Raw genomic sequence first — 19535 nt, forward strand, 5'->3', positions numbered from 1 at the left:
GAATTATAGTCTAACCACATTTTATCTGGAAGAGAACCAGTTAGGAGGTTTGTAATAGTTTTAACTGTCAACTCACTGATCAGGTTAAATACCCTGTAAAACAACTCACATCAGTCAAACAGCACTGATGTGAAAGCTGACAGTTTTTAAGCCCCTCTATCGAGATTGTTGGGAACTGAAGAATGTTATGATAATGATATTTATATTTAGTATAATCTTAAGTAAATGCCTTTCAGTTTCTCATGTTAGGTTTATTTTAACATTTGAGATAGAAGAGTCACATCATGCAAACTCATTTATAAGCAGCACCCGGCACCTGGTGATAATTTTCTATCGAAAAATGACGAAGAGAAGGGAACTGGTGCGGATTTGGTTGAAAACATTTGGCCAAAACATACTCAGCAACCTTCATGTTACAATGTTTTTTTGATAAATAATACACAGAGATGCAGACCTATCCTCACTTCCTTGCTCTATCAGTAATTAAAAGCTGGCTGTTCTGGTTTGTTGTTCAGAGCTAGTGTGTATAATTGACCACTGTACCCATGTGAGGATCACAATCTGTAAAATGTGCCCCAGGGTATGAAAATTATCATTGAGGCTTCAGTAATTGGGGGGGCTGCTGATGATCCTGCTGAGCTTGTGTGTAAAGGCAGAGTAAAGGGATTCATCTCTAATTAATATTTTTTTTTTTATTTCATGCTAAGTTTTTAAACAAAATCACTATATTTATATGTACTTTTTTAATGAGCTTTTAATAACCAGAACATATTAGGTATTTCATTGTGAATATTCAAAACACTGTTTTGTCCGGTTTTGCATGTTAATTTGATTTTGTAATTACCAATCCATGATTTCACAAACTTTACTTTGTTTTTGTAATACTTTCTGTAAATAATTTTATGTTAAAAAAAATTTTTACAAAGGTTTTTTAATGTTTATTTATTATAATGGTTAGTGTAGGTAGAGCTTGTTGGTGGCGTGGCTCGCACTCAGGTGTCGCTGCTGTTCGAAGTGGAGGACCTGGCCGAGGCCTCTCCGGCGACGGTCTCGCGCTGCGGCATGGTCTACAACGACTACAAGGACCTGGGCTGGAGGCCCTACGTCGACTCCTGGCTCAGCAGGATGGCCGACCGGGGTCAGCCGTTTGTCCAGGAGGTCTGTCTATCACTACAGACCAGTTATTCGTTTCAATATTGTGGCAATTAAAATCTTATACTATCTTACTATGTGGATAACATAAATTAAATAGATTTTTGAAGTTAGATCTAACTTCTATATGTAATTGCTTAATCTAATAATATTAATAATATCACAGTGTGGTTTTTACCTTATAATTACATTATAATTTGAAATTAATTTGTCTACTTTAGAGCTATACGTGCAAACACTTGGGTGCCGGCAGATGGAGATGCTGATCGATCGCTACGTGAGCGCCATCTTGCAGTTCAAGCGGGACAACTGCAGCGAGCTGACGCGCGTCTCGGAGCTCGGCTCTGTGGTGACCTTGTGCATGCTCCTGAGAAGCCTCGCCACTCGAGAGAACGGTGTGGACCCGGGCGGAGACCAGGAGAACTTCCACACTCTTGCCAAGCTCTGGTTCTTGTTCTGGTCAGTTTTAAACACAACCACTGGTGCTCTTAAAGCTCATTAGCATGCATTTTGCAGCTTCATGTGGATGTCTAATAACACTGCTATATTTAATGATAAAAATGTGCTGTGAGGAAAATAAAACCTCTTTATAAATCCTTTAAAATATTCACAAAAATGTATACCGTAACTGTTTAATAATTTGTATTTTAGTGTGACTGCATTCATATATTTTGCCATAGTAGTAGAATAATGATCATTTAATTTTATTAGTGAAACAAAGAAATAAATACCGAGTTGCCTCACCTAGGTGTGTGTTATCAGGGGCATATGTTTGGGGGTAGATAGGGGGGATATACCTTAATCCCCTCCTCCCTGCAAAAAAAATGTCAAGCCCACCAACAAGTGAAAGAATTGGAAAGCAAACAGTGGACAAAGTGGTTCAATTTCCCCCTCCTTAATCATCCTGTCTATTATTATTTATTTCATGTGTGCAAGTTACATTCATTCATGTTCCATATTAAGAAGGTAAGCCAGAAATAAATAATTGGTCGCACATTGACTGTGTATCACTCACAGGACTTGTGCCGACAAAAGGGCTGTCTCACACGAATGCTAGCTTTATCGTTAGCTGTTTGGTTTAAATTTAAAATAAGTGTATTTACAGAGATTAAATAGTAACAATTTCCAATTTCCAATTAGTCAATAAATTTGAGATGGAACATATTAAACAGCCTTAATCACATATAGGTATTAGCTGTAGTGATCACACTGGCTAATTTGAGCAGTTATCAAATTTTTAACACTAGTGAAAGTATTTACCATAAAATGCTTTTACTGGCATAGGCTCTAATTAAAATTTAGTTAGTTCAGGTTGTACATCACATGGTGATGCACATAGGCTTAAGGTGAAAGAATCCCGGTATTTTAGCAGACTTCAATTGGAGATTGATTCAGTGCTTGTGAAAGTAAGTCATTCCAGGGTGTTGGGATGGAGCCCACAACCCTCGCACATGAGTGGATATGCCAGTACTCATGGCCACTGAGGACATGTCTAATAAAAAATAATAATAAAAAAAACATTTTTTTTTGATTTGGGTTAAAGTATTGGTGACTAGTAATAATTATGATTTGCAGAACTATTTTTTATGTTTTATGGTAAAGCTTACAAACTGTCAGCATATTTTTTATGTATAAATTGAATGACTAGCATAGTAACTGCAGCCAGCAATTTTTATATGATAGCTTAGGCAAATAGTTTCTTCTGTCTGAACAACGCTGTAACAATCCAGACCTCCGGCCAGATCAAAATTAGTCTTGATTGCACATACATAACACTCGAAGAAATTTTGGTGGAATGCTGAAAAAATGTTTTAATTTTGATAAATATGTTACTGTCAAGGATTGATTAATATTTACCGAAATAAAGTCTCTCTGATACAAATAGGATTTATTTTTAATCATCCTTCACGATAATTCACAAGTCACCATGGCCATAATTTTTTGATCACGAAAACACAAGTACAGTAGACTCCTGATTATCTGCGTGCGGGTTATCTGGTTTTCGCATTAACCATGCCATTTTTCACTTTCCTAAACCATGAAAGCAAAAATAATTTTTGACTTCTTATTTCCATGCGTGCACAATGGCAATGGCACTTTTGTGGCATTAATTACAATGCAATGAATTAGTAATGAAGCAAATTAATAATGTGACAAAAAGACAAGCAGTATTTTGCTTTTCCTCAATAGCTAATCGCTTTCTTTAGTGCATAATTATTTCAGATGCCGCCCAAGTGTTCAGCAATGTTTATATTCTGCCATCCTGCATGTCAACAGCAGCTCTGGAAAGAAAAACCAGAAGCTTTCAGGGCTGGTTTACCTTATGCCAAACTTCCTGGGCTAGTTTACTTTGTGCCAATAGGATGTGCTATTGGAAAATCATGGCAGACACATACGTATTTAGTAAACAACAGAGTCTGGAATTATGTTAACAGGTTAAATAATTTTTCTAGTACAAATAGAATACGTTAAATTTATGGTTTTTAAATTCTTATTAGAATTGAAATATATCTCCTATATGAATAAAATTATTATTTTGTAATTTTTTAGTGCCTACATAGGAATAAACAATGTTATGCCAAAGTTCTATTATGTAAACAATGCAGTACGTGAATTTTTAAATTTAATTTTAGGGTGTTTGATTCTAAATGTTATTCAACATTTAATTTAATATGCTTCAAATGTATTTAGATACATATTAGCACTGTGAATTAATTTTAACGGGAGTAGTGTCTTGATTAAAATGGGAGTAAGCAATCACACATACCTAGATGAAAAACAAATTATCTTGATCAAAATATTCTCTTATGGAAGAAATGTATGTGAGAAGCGCTGTTTTGATGAGTGCTCTGTTTTATTGGAATGAATTAGGGTGTTACTTTGAGGGATTACTGTTACAGAGTTTGTATAGATAGTTGGGATAAAAAATTTTGATAAGTTTTTTTATTTTTACATTGCTTTAACCATGTTTTTTGATTATCCGTGGACCCCTAGCCAGTCATTACCCCGGATAATCGGGAGTCTACTGTACATGACAAAAATACAAACTGGTTGCAGAAATATGTTCACTAGTCAAAAAACAAATTTACAGTTCGTTGGTACCTACAGTTTGAAAAACTACTCACTGTTCGCAAGTAAATCCAGTGGTTTCTTGCTACTCATGAAACAAACCGAAGGACGAAGGACTTTGTCCCCGAACAATAACGAAGTTACTCTGTCATCCGTTGTGGGCTGTTACTGACAACTGTAGCCAGAATTTCTAATTAAAAGTTTCAAATCACAAAAAATGTTTAATATCATCTGTAAAGTCCTAACCACAGCTCTGAAATTCTCTGCCACTGCATTCCTTTGTAAAATTTGAGCCACTGCCCTAAACGGGACCTCTCGTTACCTCGTTCAGACACTGACTGACTCCATGGTTGCCCTTTGTTCTCTGTAAAGGCCTGCTCATGTGTTGTAAATTTCAACCAATCAAAAAATGCACAAAAAATATCATTTTTGGCACCTATTAACACTTTGAGTGCTGGGCTTAAGAGCGCGTGGGAGATAATATTTTCTCGCGCGCGGTCAGTTGAAGTGGTTCATTTTTTCCTCGTAGGATAGCGTTGCGTTCTGCCACGGGCGTATGGAGCGAATCCAAGTGGAGATACCGCGAACTAGTAGGAAAACGGAATGTCACCGCGGGGAAGGGGGGGGGAAGTGAGACACAAAGAAGAATGAAGGACGTTTGATAGGGGTGGGATGAGTCAACTGTAGCAGCCAACGCAACGGCTTTGTGATGTGCTGAGAAGCACAAGACGACACTCGACTATAACGCCCGTTTCATACATAGCCAGGCAGAGCGGATAGAACATTTTTTTTTTTTTCGTTTAAAGGAACGCCGTTTTTATGCTTAACTGTTTCGGCGTCCGTGGATGTTACTGTGTGATACAACACCACTTCGTTTAAATAAAAACCGTACAACAGTTCTGGTACATAAAATATTACAAAGTAACTTTATCACTCATGTTTATTTTACATTTTACTGCAAGCGAAACAAAAAAAAAATAGAACTTTCGATACAAGGTTACACTACATACCTAATAGTTTAGTATTGTCATCTGCCTGACAACTTCAGAACGAAACTTCTTATTTATACCTTTTTTAATACACTTGACGTTTCTGACTCGTGTTTTGTAACAAATGTACCGTTGATTTGTAGAGAATAAAACACAACATAATTTGTTAATAGTTTGAGAAGATAACAGCATATTAAACTCTGAAAAATCGCCGGTCTCGGCACTTTCCGCATTACAAAATATCGGCTTGACCTCAACTTTTTCTGCTCTTATCGCGCGAGGTTGCGTTAATACCAATAGCGCGTCTTGATAGGCTGGAACAGTTTTCCGCTCTGTCTGGTCAGCGTTGTCTGGCTGACCCGAATTTCTAGGCACTGGCTCAGGCAACTGAAGCTGAACTACTCCAGGAAATATTACCGTATTTACTCGTGTATAGCGCGCCCTCGTGTATAGCGCGCACCACGATTTTTGCAACTAATTCCAAAGAAAAAAAAAATTGAAATTTTTTTTTCCCCCATAAATAAATTTTACTAACATTTTGTGGTACCTGATTATTTAAATTGATGTGTGGTGATGCGTCAGGAAAATACATAAACTCTGCTGTCTAAACGGAAGATAATGAAGCGCTATATCGTCACAACTGGTACGTGGAAGGAAGGAAGGGAGGGAGGCGTGCCGCGCTACGTTGCTAAGCTGGCGCGGAGAACTTGATGACTCACCGGTGAGGAATGGAGGAAGCGAAGAAGTTGGGGGGGGGGTGGGGGGGAACTGGTGACAACATTCTCTCTTTCTCTCTCTCTCTTTTTACTAGCTTCTGAGCTGGCTTTCTGTAAAGGGGGGAGGTCTAAAAATAAACAAGAGACCATGATGTGCGAGCTTGCGCGCGCGCGTGTGCGTGTGTGTGTGTGTGTGTGTGTGTGTGTGTGTGTGTGTGTGTGTGTGTGAAAGAGAGGCCTTGTTGCTTGTGCGTATGTGTGAGGGCTGGCCAGAAACGTCACCCGTCACCCGGCAGTTAACGACTTCCACTCCTCCCCGCCTCCCCCCCCCCCCCCCCCAAAATTTTTTTTTCCCGTGTATAGCGCGCATCCTTATTTTTTTCCTTTACTTGAGGGAAAAAAAGGGCGCGCTATACACGAGTATATACGGTATTCTAATCAGTTGGCTAGTGTACTATTTTCTACATGAACATTTGCTAATTGTTTCTCCAAATTTCGTTTCGAAGTTTAAAAAAAACATGAAGTCCGTGTAGTCTACGTTTTTGATTGAAAAGTCAAACAAAAAATTGTCCTTTTTTTTCCCCCGCAATGGACCTAGATACTAGTTTCTATATTTTCTCTAAATCCAAATGTCCATTCTTTAATTTTAACTTTAAATTAACTTTTATAAATGTATGTTGTGTATAATTAAGAATACCTTTTTTTATCAATCAAGATAATATTTGCTCCGTAACCAATTAAGTGAACTTAAAAGTGAATGTTACTGGCATTACAGTATATATATTATTATTGCAATCAGAACTGGTAATCATAATTTAAACAGAACTACTATAATCTATTTCATTGTCCGAATTTTGACGTTTAGCTTGTGAGAAAGGTCTCTGTAAACAGGATTGCAAAGATCTTATTTTACCAGAAATCTATTGGCCTACCAGAAACTTTCTAAAAAAGTGAACGTCAAAATTCGTACAACATGGACTTCATCTCAATGGAAGTTATATCGGTTTTTCGAAATTGAATGACAGTTCACTATATAATTATTGTGTTATGTTGAAATTGAGCCAACTTCTCGCTACAGAAAGAAAACTTCTGTCTCTTCACATATAACGTAGTAACGTAGATCATGGTCGTAGTAACTACCCACCTATGTATATTAGGGATGTGCGAAAGTGACTTTTTCCACACGAAATGAAAGTGAAAGAAATTTTATCAAGTTTCGCGAAAGTGAAACGAAAATGAATTTTTCTATGAGATAAATATATTCTTAACGAAAGTTAAGCGAAATTTTTTAATTAACAAAGAAAAAAGTGCCCCAAAATTTGCTCTTCAGTAATAAATTCTATTACATAAATCATTTTGGTACCTTTTGATATATATATATATATATATATATATATATATATATATATATATATATATATATATATATATATATATATATATATATATATATATATATTATTTAATATAATCAACATCCGCCCTAGACCACACAACACAGCCCCATGTCACTCGTAAATTTCAAGAATCAATCCAGATCTTTCAGCGCACAGACTATTTCCTTTACAGTCGTAATGTCGCAGTCTATGATAATATATTTATCATGTGCATGATACTGATGAAAAAATACGTGAATACTGCGGAACGGCCGCCATCTTGCACCACTGTCACACATGGCTAGCTCAGGAAGCTGTAGACCAGGCAAGGGACATGGTCAAAATAAAACATAACAAATGGTTGCTGCCAAGTGGTCATTACACGCAGTGACTTGTTGACCTTTTTGTCTAATTGGCTGTATATTATGAGGATTTTATATGCCAGTCAGAGTATGTAAAATTTAAATAAAGCAGACGACAATGTTTTTGTTTGGCTGTGCGCGAATAAAAGTAGGTACGTTCTTTGTTTATGTGTATACGGTAAATACTAAATACTGTACTAACAGTTCTGGAATGTATGTTTTACGAATATAGTACCTACACTACTGTTTGAAAGCAAATGAATCAGGTAATATTTCAAATATTGCATGATTTTGTTTTGATACCTAGGCCTACTGTAATCACGGTTGAATTTTGTTTACTTTATCTGCCATGTTTGTTCAAATTATGATTTTACCGTATTTTCATTAACGTGAGTTTTTTTCATCACCACGTAAATAAATCTTAATGGAAATCTTTTTTCTAATTAATGTCTTTCTATGATTTGCATATGTTATTACATTATTAGTAATAACAAGCAAATCATATAAAGACATTGCAGTAGAATCTCAGTGCTAAGTACTTACAGGTACCTCAAGTTTTTGTACTTAGTACTGAAACATGCATACATATCTTTACAAAGAGAAAAAAAATATATAAAAAATTGCTACAGGAGAGCCGCAATGCCATATGTATTAGCAACTGCGACTTGCTTTTTTCCCCGTGTCTAGTTCTCTGAGTATATCCACTTTTTCCTTAAGCGTGAATTGCTTTCGTTTCTTTTTATCTCCAGGATCATTCATATTGTAGCACAAATACAATGCGGTGTCTAAATAACGTAACCTGAAAATAAACTCAACAATAACAATAAACAATCCCGGCACAGACATCAAACAGTATTTTTAGCGTAGCGTAACACTTTTGTCTAAATAATTAATACTTCTCTCAAACTTCCGTCTTTCGATGTATCGAATGGTGTTGTGTTGCTCACGTCGCATACTACGTACAGTATATTCTATGGTTGTGCGCGCAACTGTTTGTTAACTTTGTTTTGAGAATTTAGAGGTTAGAAAATACGTTGCGGTGGTATTTGTGTATCTTTGTTCTACTACATTAATCATTTAGCTGGAAATTTATTTACCAGTTTAAGTAAATTTTGGTGTAGTAATGCCACGCTACTAGTAGAATTTTTACGTTATAGTGAAAATATGATACTTTAAACTGAAACCGTTTTGCATGGCGAAGATACGATTTTTGGCGGGGACTTAAAAAAAATTCGTTAAGTGAAATATACTTTATAATAAGGTACGTTATTGTACCGGTATTCTACTGTACATTTTTATTAAATTACGAGTTCTTTTTCAACTAGAACAAACGGAACTTCGGTAAGCTATTGAACTTTCGTTTGGCTCGAAATATTTCGCTAAAAACGAACTTCGACAGATGAAATTCTTACCGAAATCGAAAATGAAAGTAGCAAAATTTCGATTTCGGTATCGGTATACCGAACATTCGCACAACCCTAATGTATATACTACCTCTGAAGGTTCAATTACTGAACTCGCATTCGCGTTGGCCTTAGTTTAAATCATTTTCCAGCGAGTCTTGTTATATTTTAAGTAGTGTATCTATATTGCGGCAAATTTTAGACTGAATTATATGTGTCGTTAAGAGCCATGACCGTCTATGGTGGAAGGCCACGGCCGAAGGTGTGGGAGGGCTTGCTGCCTGTCGCTCAGTGGCTATTCTGTAATTGAAGCTACGGTATATCTAAATATGATACAGAGACTATAACAGCTAATGAGCGACAGCCATTAACCCTAGCACACCGCAGCCTTCCAATAAAGATGCCCACGAAAGAGCCCATCGAAAATTAATATTGAAACATGTAATAAATTTGGGTGAAAAATTATGTATTACTTTAGAAATTTTTTTCGTTCATGTTACGTAGCGTTTTCTTTCAATTGGCTAGTCATAGGTTCAGCAACTTAACCAAAGTAAGTTTACTCTTGGTTATTGAGCAATATATATATATATATATATATATATATATATATATATATATATATATATATAATACACATATATAGAATACATATAAAGTTGACATATATACACAACGACTATTTAAAACATACGTACAAACATCGGCAGGCTGTTTCTGGAAAGAATACAAGACGAAAGCCTAATAACCACTTTACTCATAAATCGAGTTACGAACCTCCAAAAATGAAATTTTCCATATCTTGAAATTAACATCATCAGTAAGTAAACTGTGGCATATGATTTTTTAGGAAGGAAACTTTACACCTTGCAAACGTGCTTTGTAATGCCTGCCCTGGTTTATTTTTTATTTTTTATTAGCTTTTCAGGTGATAAAATTTGCTAAAACAGAAATGTCGTTATATTCATTGAAGGATGTTCATTACCAGGGGCGAAGCCAGGGGGGGGGGGGTTATGGGTTCAAACCCCCCCCCTTTAGCACCAAATATTTAATTAAATTTCTTATTCATCACTCAAACAAATTTCATATTGAAAATTAATAAAATTTTTACCATTACAATATTTAAATTTAAGTACCGAAAACTGCTAAAATAGCACTATTTTACACCTTAAAATCCAAATTTTTCCGGGGGAGGACCACCGGACCTCCGCTTTAATACAAGGGGGGGCATGCTTCATAACACCCCCCATACACAAATCCTGGCTACGACACTGTTCATTACAACCCACGTATCTCGCGGTGAACAATTTGCGTTCTACAAAATCACCAGACGCAGTGCAAAGTTATTCAAGAATAGGAAAATTTTATTTTTGGGGGTTCAAAACTCCGAATCCATTTACGAGAAAAAAGTATGGTACACAGGTTTTCGTCTTGTATTTTCACCAGGAATATTCTGCCAGAATTTGTCAGTATGTTTTAGATACACGTTGTATATAGAATGCATTAGAAAGTTGACACACACACACACACAAACATACACACACACACAAATATATATATATATATATATATATATATATATATATATATATATATATATATATATATATATATATATATATATATATATATAAATGGAATACAGGAAAAAAATTTGTTTTGTTAAAGTCGGTTTACGGACGATAGTTTAACGTGATAACGTCATAAAAAACATTGATGAAATGATTGCATACTTTTATGAATAAAATTGAATCATTTTTATTGAATTATCACTATTTTGTATGGATACAAAGGAGTGAAATGAAATCTACAGTTTAATTGATAAATTTACTTTTATTTGCAGTCATTAATTCAATTATGTTTATTACTTCAACGAAGAGATTATTTTAACTTTAACTTTTATACATGTTTGATATTTAACTTCTTCCAATCTGTGTTATTCTGTTAAGGATATGACGATGATAGGAAAAGTAGGAAACAAATGGGAGTGTTTCAAGGATGATGTGAAGGAAAATGGCTTACCCAACACCAAGATGCAGTCAAAAATAATATATTTGCGCCATGGACTCTGCAGCAATGCTAGGAGGAACGGGTTAGCAAAGAGCAATGAAAATGTTACATTGAAATGCATGAAAACAGAATTACGCCACGCACTCGGTCGCAATGCTAGGAGGTTCAGGTTAGCAAAGAGCAATATAAAATGAGCGTAACAGGACACAGAGAAATGGGACAATGTGCGTAACGGGACACTTTTTCGTGCGCACAGCCGGCATTCATTGATTTATTAGACGTGGTCACGTCAAAAATTTTACACATATAATATATAGAATACATTACTAACTTAAAAAATGTATATAGAATACTTTAGAAAGTTGACATTCCGTGTTCGGCCCTTGCAAGAATCGAAGTTTTACAATTTGCATCCACAAAATAATAAGTAATGTGTGCAGAAAAGATAAAATATTATGGAGTATATATTAAGTTAACGATATGAAATGAATTTACAGTAGGATAGGTCTTACAGTAAAGCACACAAAAACACATTTACTATGTACTTCTTGCATCGGAAAATAACTTTGGCGAAACCTTATATTCATTCAAACCTTCTTTTGAAAGTTAGCCTATCTTGTGTACATGCATCGTAGTTAAAACAAATTTTTGTTTCAATTTATAGAGTTAAAAATATTAAGGAATATATTCACATATCGTTTTAATTTAGGTAACTATTCTATATGTAAATTAATCATGAACATACCTTACAAACTGGAGGGTTTTAAAGCATGCTTTCTTATAATAGGTCTACTTACACATTTTTATATTGAACCCTACAATACCGCACATAACATATATTTTGGGTTAAAGTTACAAGAACAATGAGATACTTAATTACTAACAATATGTAGGCTACACTGATACAATTATGATTGCTACAATGTATATTTCAAACAACATAAAAGAAAACATCTGTTGTTTGAGTTAATATGCACACAACTGGCACTTGTCAAAGCTCAACTAACCAAAATTTTTTTCATAAATCGTACGCATCTAGGTACATAAATACATAACGAAGTAGTCGTTTTATTACATTATTCTACTATAACTGGGAAGTTACTCCACCTGGCTCCACTTGCATTCAAACATGCTTAATGTTACTAAGATTACTTTCTTGTGTAACTAGAGAATTTGACTTGAAATAAATTAATGTTGTAGATAAATTCAAACCTATAATGTCGGTTTTTAAATAAATTAAATTAAAAATTATACAGATGCTTTGAATAATAATAGACTATTATCTTCATTTTGAATACAAATAGTGAACGAACGGTGCGTGATTGTTAAAGTCGCTAGTAGCTAAAGTATTGGCGCCTACGGAGCTGTATTTGATGTTCTGAAACATTGTTAGATAGTGTTATAAAGATAAGTATTAGTAACGGTTGTTCTTAAATTTCATTAAGATCTTCGGGGTATCGAATTGCTTCGAAGCTGTAGGTTCCAACAAGTCTTTGAGCGATAAAATACATAAACTTACAAGTTATTTTCCACCAATAAGTATTTTAAATTTACTATATAAAGTAGGTCAAAATTTATTTTGAAATGAAGCATAATCTTAGTAGAAAACCACATATGATACCACAAATTAACTATTAAATGTTAAAAAAGCTGGAATAGTACTTTAGTAGTCATTGCAATTTGTTTTCTATTCATCTGTTCATGCGTATTTATGAAATTTTTAGACACGTGAGATTTTTTACAATGTTCTCCAGTATCAGTCACAGTGAAAATTACGATTATTGTAATGTACTCGCACAAAACAGAACAAGGGTACAAAAAGTCTTCACCACCAAAGGTAGTACACATTAAATAATTGAAGCTATGGCATCTCGTAAGATTCGTTTACCGTACCCAGTGGCGTAGCCAGGATTTGTGTATGGGGGGTGTTAAGAAGCATGCGCCCCCCCCCAGTATTAAAGCGGGGGGTCCGGGGGTCCTCCCCCGGGAAAATTTGGATTTTAAGGTGTGAAATAGTGCTATTTTAGCAGTTTTCGGTACTTAAATTTAAATATTGTAATAGTAAAATTTTTATTAATTTTAATATGAAATTTGTTTGAGTGATGAATAAGAAATTAATTAAAGATTTGGTGCTAGGGGGGGGGGGGGTTTCATTCCCTAAACCTCCTCCCCCCTGGTTAGGCCCCTGACCGTGCCCAAAAGTTTGAAATAGTCCTCACTTACAAATAAGTGTAACTATGTTACACTGCGTACTGATACGAACATTTCGGGACCAATAACATTTTACGATGTAATTATAATATTCTATTAAACTGTACTCCTCCCCCGTGTATCCGGCATCCAGTTATCCGGAACTACAGTTATGAGGAAAAAATCTGCTGGCCCGTACAACCTCACAACACTATGCCCTCCTCCCTTTCTTTTTTCCCCTCCCCAGATGTAGCAATCCCAAATATGTAATTACCTAAAAGAGTCCTGGATAAATGTTTTAAATTCTTTAAACTAATGTTTTTAATAGACACAATATATAATTGCTATGCTACGCTTATTTGATAAGTTTCCATTCACGTGTGACATTTGAAGAGTAGTATTGCATAAGGCTGTACGAACTTTCGAAATTTCGAACTGGAACCAAACTTTAAAATAGTTCGGTTCAAGTTCGTGTCAACAAATTTGGGTTCAAGTTCGTTTTTTGTGACAACACTAGAACTTGTTAGTTTCCACATTTTAATAATACTATAACCACGATTTTATGTATGCTCACGGCAAGGGTGCCCATATGGCAGTTTGTAAGGGGGGCCAGACTATAAAATAGTTTGTAAGGGGAGGGGGCAGACCTTCAAAAATTGACAAAAAGTGTTAAAAATTACAATTTGCCAAAAATCCTCAAAAACCCATACATTTTTTCCTCTTCCTGAAAGCTGGGGGAGGCGGCCACAGCCCTACCCTGCCCATGGGTATGGGCGCCCTTGGCTCACGGTTCCAAGGATGGCATTCGTAAAATCGCTGCCTTTGTAAAATCGGGGCTGGCCCATTCCCCCCCCCCCCCCCCTTTTTCCTTTCCATTTTATTTATTTAACTTTTCGAACTAAATATATTTGGTATTACTTGTGTGTATTTTGTCGTTATAAACAACATATCATTAAATATTAACGACTATTACTGCAACGAGGGGGGAAAAAAACCTCCGCCCGCAGCACATAGAGTAAGTAAAGGGAGAGGCGCCACTCCCATAGTAATGATCGTTTGCTTAAATTTGTAAACAAAACCCTTGCGATCATACCATTTATTTGCAACTTGACAACAAAAAAATTACAGCCAGATACAACATGAGAAAGGTTTAGTGTGTGATAGTTGGCACCTTTGTAGTCGCCATATTTTATATTGTTTCGATAAAGGCTACTGATATTGTAAAATTGCTTTATGTTAGTCCTTATAATGGGACGTTAAACTATTTCCGCAATAGAAAATAAAAAACTTGATTTAAAGTGGATTCGAACTCTCAAATGTTAGTTTAGAGTTATGACGCCTTTACCCACATGACCACCAATTTATCTACAGTAAAGTTCAAGTAATATTTTTCTGCACTAGTAAAGTCCAAATTAATTATACAGCCAGATCGAAACTGATAATCATTTAGTAATGAATTTTATTTCTGTCTATTATATTTATTTTCCATTCCATTATTAATTTTTTTTAATTTTCAACTTAAAAAACTACAGTAGCAACCCTAGCAGGTAATATGGAGAACGACAGGCCAACGTGCTCTAATTTTCGTTTTCGGCAAAATGCCACGCAGCATTTAGTTTTCAGTGACATTTCAAATTATATACTTTTACTTTCAAATCCCATTATTACCACGAGACAATACAAAGATGGCCGTATGTAATTATAATAACTGGATATGTAATAAACTAAAGAGATCAAAACTTGTAATTTTTTTTCCGATGTTGGTGAAACATGGTATGATCTCATTTTTAAGGATTCAGTTTGTCCTATCTACTGTCACCAGCGTGTGAACGTGGAATGCGCACTGGCTTCGCCAGCCCGGCGCCGCCCGCCCTTTCCCGCGCTATCTTCCCACGCTGCGGCCGGTCTCGGATGCCACAGTCTCTGTCTGCGCTGCTGTTATTTGAAATATTCAGATACATGGAAAGTGTTATACAATCGTTTTAAAGATTTTGGAATCAAAAACAAACTAATAAAATCAATTTAAAAATAGGTTACCTAACTTTTATTTTCCGCCTTGCAGAAAGAAGCAGGTTTCCTTTGGCACTATTCTTTTTAAAACGCGTCTTATTGCCACCAATTGCAGCGTTTCCCACCTATTTCAATTTAAAAATGTGGCTTCGTGGTAGTGCGATACAACAAAACAAGTAGTGACGATCTCCGACATGTGCGACATCTGTTATGTGTTACTGCAATGAACCTCTGCGTGCGGAGTGCCCGACATCTGTGTGTGGACGCGTGAACTACGATGTGTAAAATTCGTTCTTCGTCTACCGATTACAATGGTTACGGCGGAACAGATTTTTCAGCTGGTATTGCTTCTAAATGCATCTTGCTGTTTCTAACTCATGCACACATATGTGTTGTATAATATTATTATTTTGTTTCCCATTTCCAATCAAATTATACTAGCATTCGTCTACTAAACTTCGCCGTTTTTAGGAATAATTAGTTAATAAAATAAGACGCATACCAAAATTTCGAGTAATAACATTTTAAGATCCATTCTTACTCTGTAAATAATATTTTACCAAAATCCAATTTATGTCATGGTATTTACAGAATCTGCTCCACCGCAAACGTCGATTTTTCTGCTCGGAACCACATGTATCGCGCACTCTTAATGATGGATTCCCTTCTAGAAAAACTGGCCATTTTAAGCCTTTTTTAATAATTTTTTGATAAAAAATTATTTTAATAATAATTGGGCACTAAACATTTTTTGAAAGTTTGTAACTTCTTCTACAAAACAAAATATATATGGGTACACATATTGAGTAATTAATTTTTAGAGACATGTCTGAACAGAACCTTTTTTAGAAAATATAAAAAATCAATTACAGTAATAAATTTCACTGTATTCACAATGTGTCTATTGAATTTCGCTGTTATCCACTTCAAAATATTTCTTTAGTCACCTACAGAATTGTATTATATTAGTACATTATGATGTATAGTTTTTTCTTGAATGGTACAGAGAAAAACAAGGTTCAATACACATTGCAAGTTTGCACACACTACACTGCCATGTTGTGTCCTTGCGAATTGCTGTGCCAGTCCTTGATCTACCTGTTTCTGCGCACACTCTACACTTCTTTTGTTTCTTTTTCTGTCCTTCTTGAACTGGAATTTTCTCCAGAAAATGTTTCCCCGTGAGTCTAGCCAAACTAGCTCCAGAATGACTTGGCTCATCTTGTGGGTCCTCTTCAAACACAGCCAAGTCACTGGCAATCTGCTTCATAAAAGATGTAATTGATAATTTTCTTGGTTTTACCTGGTTGTACATAATACACGCATTAGAAATGCCAATAAGGATCATGTGAAATGCCAACTTCCTCCACCATTTCACAGATCTGTGGTTGAAAGCTCCATATGACATGCGCTGATCTGAAAGGTCAACACCAAACTTCTTAGCATTGTAACTGACAACAGCAGCAGGTTTTATTTTCTCATTTCCCCTCCTGTCATTATATGTTATCATCTTAGCCTCATGTCGTGTGGTGAGCATGTACACATCCCTTTTATCCTTCCAACAAAGCACCATCATGTTTCCTTTTCTACGAAAAATTTGCTCCCCTCTTTGTAAAGTTGGAGTACGAAGTGCACGTGGCATACCAAGCCGGTTTTTTTGAACAGTTCCGACCAGTCCTGTCTGCACTTTTTCTAGCTGCACAGCTAGGGAAGGGCTTGTGTAATACCGGTCAGTAAATAGAGTGTGACCTTTTCCAGCCAAGTCATCCAGTAGTCGCATGACAACATCGGTAACTACATTGTCTTTGCCACAAAACACATCGTAGTTCCAAACATACCCTGTCTTTGAGTTGGATAGCATGTACACCTTTATCCCATAACGACTGGGTTTTTGTGGCATGTATTGTTTGAAGTACAGTCTGCCTCTATAGGCACACATTCCTTCATCTATTGTAATGTCTTCTGAAACTTGAAATGATGTTCTACATTTCTGACGCAATAGTTCAAGGAGTGGGCGCACTTTGTGCAAAGGATCAAACCCAGGTTCGCCTTTCTGTTGCATGTGCTCATTGTCATTCAAATGAAAATTTGCTAACAGTGATAAAAATCTATCCCTTGACATCAAATTAGGGCAAAAGTTGCAGGAAACCACTGGTGTAGTGCTCCAGTGGTCTTTCATATCAGGGCGTTCAGAAATGCTCATGTGAATAATTATAGCAAGAAACTTCTTTTCTTCTCCTAGAGATACAGGCTTCCAACTCGCTAATCTACTTTTGGGTGAGATTCGGTTGAGACGTTTTTTCTTGTTTATTTTTTGGCGAGCATACAAATTTGTTTGTTCTTTCATATGCTTGATAATATCTGTATTTATAAAATGAGAAAAAAAATCTAGTGGTGCACTGTGTTCATCCAAATCTGTTTCAGGCATAACTCCAGTTTCCCCTGAATACACATTTATGGAAGGTATCCTATCTATTTCCGTCCATCCATCTTGCGAATCTGTTCGTAATTTTCTGTTTTCTCTACTTCTGCTTCGTACTTTGCTGCCTCTTGTACCTCTGCTACCAGGTCTCCTTTTCCGTCTGTCACAAAGCCTGCCTGTTCTACCTCTGCTTCGCCCTCTGTTTCTTGCCCCAACACCTGGTACTGAACCACTTCTAATCCTCTCAGGTTCACTTTCAGAATCGTTTTCTTCATCACTGTCTGTGGAAAATAGTAAAGTGAATTAGGATTTCCATGTAAAAAAGAAAATTTCCTTATGATGAATTTCAGTTACTATAGGACTTCATGCGAAATCACAAGCAAAATACGCATGTGCAACAAATATTGCTTCTGTACCAAGAAATGTAAGATTCAATATTATAGTTATAATTTCTACTAAACCATAGCGCAGCAATGTTCATATTTTTTTACTGTTGAAATTAGGAAAACTTATACATACATAAAATTTTTGAAACCATGCATTATACTTTTTATTATTTTCATTGCTATTCTTTTTAGTTTTCTATATACATACATTGATTGCACATCTGTGCAGTCAATTGAAACCCTATCAGGCCGATACATAAAAACTAGTGATGGTTGGAATCCCATTTTTCTCGAATCCGAATCCCAAACAGTACCACGAATCCACCCCTCGAATCCGAATCCAGTTCTCAAGGGTTAATTATAAAATAATTTATAAGTTAAGAGAAAAAATTAAACATTATGCAGAACTATCTAACCCTTTAAATTTTTATTTAAAAAAAACAAGGATTTTGACACGATCTGGATCAAGACGATTCCGTTTTTGATCACAATATGTTTCCTGCAGTGCTGAACAAATGTTCAGAGAACACTGTCGAAGGTGGTGAACACAAATATTTTTTGGACAGTTTATGTAGCCTGGGTGAACACGCAGACTGAGTTTTCCAGTATTCGAGAATGTTTATTTCTGGGTTAACTGTAGGATCACGTAAGAATCTGGTCACTTCATCAATTGCTGTAGAATCCGACTTGGTGGATTTAAGGCATTCAGGCATTATCTGTGAGTACAGTGATTCATGTATCCACGGAAATCGGAAAACGAAATTCAACATCCGACGGAACAATATTTTGTAGTTACCAAGTTGACATTTGTTTAAAGTCCCAAATGAAGGTAAACGTTTTCCTGAAATATTTAATGGAAACTGAAAAGCACCATCTTGGCTTCAATGGTTTTAGGCCATAAGAAATATTGTCGTGCGTCTTTTAAAATTAAGCCTCACTAAAGCATAGTATGCCCAAAGTTAAAAGTGAAGGGGTGTTTTCTCTAGTTTACCAATTAAATTATTTTATATTAATATTAGTTATTTTTTATGTTGCTAAAAATGATTGGCTAACAAATTCATTGGTTGGCCATCATGGAATTCTCAGATAATACATATTTTAAATTTTAACGTTGGTAGTCTACACAAACCAAACTTGGTCCTAAAAAAATTCTTAAATAGAATGTATCAGAATATTTAAAATTGAATTGCGATTAAAATAATAATTGTATAACGTATTAATTTTTGTCATTCATTATTTCATTGTTATTACTACATGTGCGACCGTAACTTGATGAAATTCTGCATTATTGTTGTATTACTAAGTAACAGATTTCTCAGTAAAGTTATTTAAAAAAAAAAACAAGATTCATATTTAGTCTAGATCCTAAATGTGCTTTATTTTATTTTTTAGCATATTCTGAGAATACCTATATGATTTATGCCTTATTAAATGCCAATTTAGCGACAGTGCA

At 35.5% G+C, this 19535-nt stretch overlaps 1 protein-coding gene across 2 annotated transcripts in view; it reads left to right on the plus strand.

Moving 5' to 3' along the window:
• LOC134531211 (dynein axonemal heavy chain 2) overlaps nucleotides 1–19535 on the plus strand; it is an 864487-nt gene that overhangs the window by 509045 nt on the left and 335907 nt on the right. For both annotated transcript variants that reach the window (XM_063366870.1, XM_063366871.1), the window contains 2 exons: nucleotides 997–1158; nucleotides 1406–1611. In XM_063366870.1, the coding sequence (XP_063222940.1) occupies nucleotides 997–1158; nucleotides 1406–1611 (368 nt within the window). The remainder of the gene's footprint in view (nucleotides 1–996; nucleotides 1159–1405; nucleotides 1612–19535) is intronic.

This window comes from Bacillus rossius, chromosome 3 (genome assembly GCF_032445375.1).
Source record: "Bacillus rossius redtenbacheri isolate Brsri chromosome 3, Brsri_v3, whole genome shotgun sequence".
Taxonomy (NCBI): Eukaryota; Metazoa; Arthropoda; class Insecta; order Phasmatodea; family Bacillidae; genus Bacillus; species Bacillus rossius.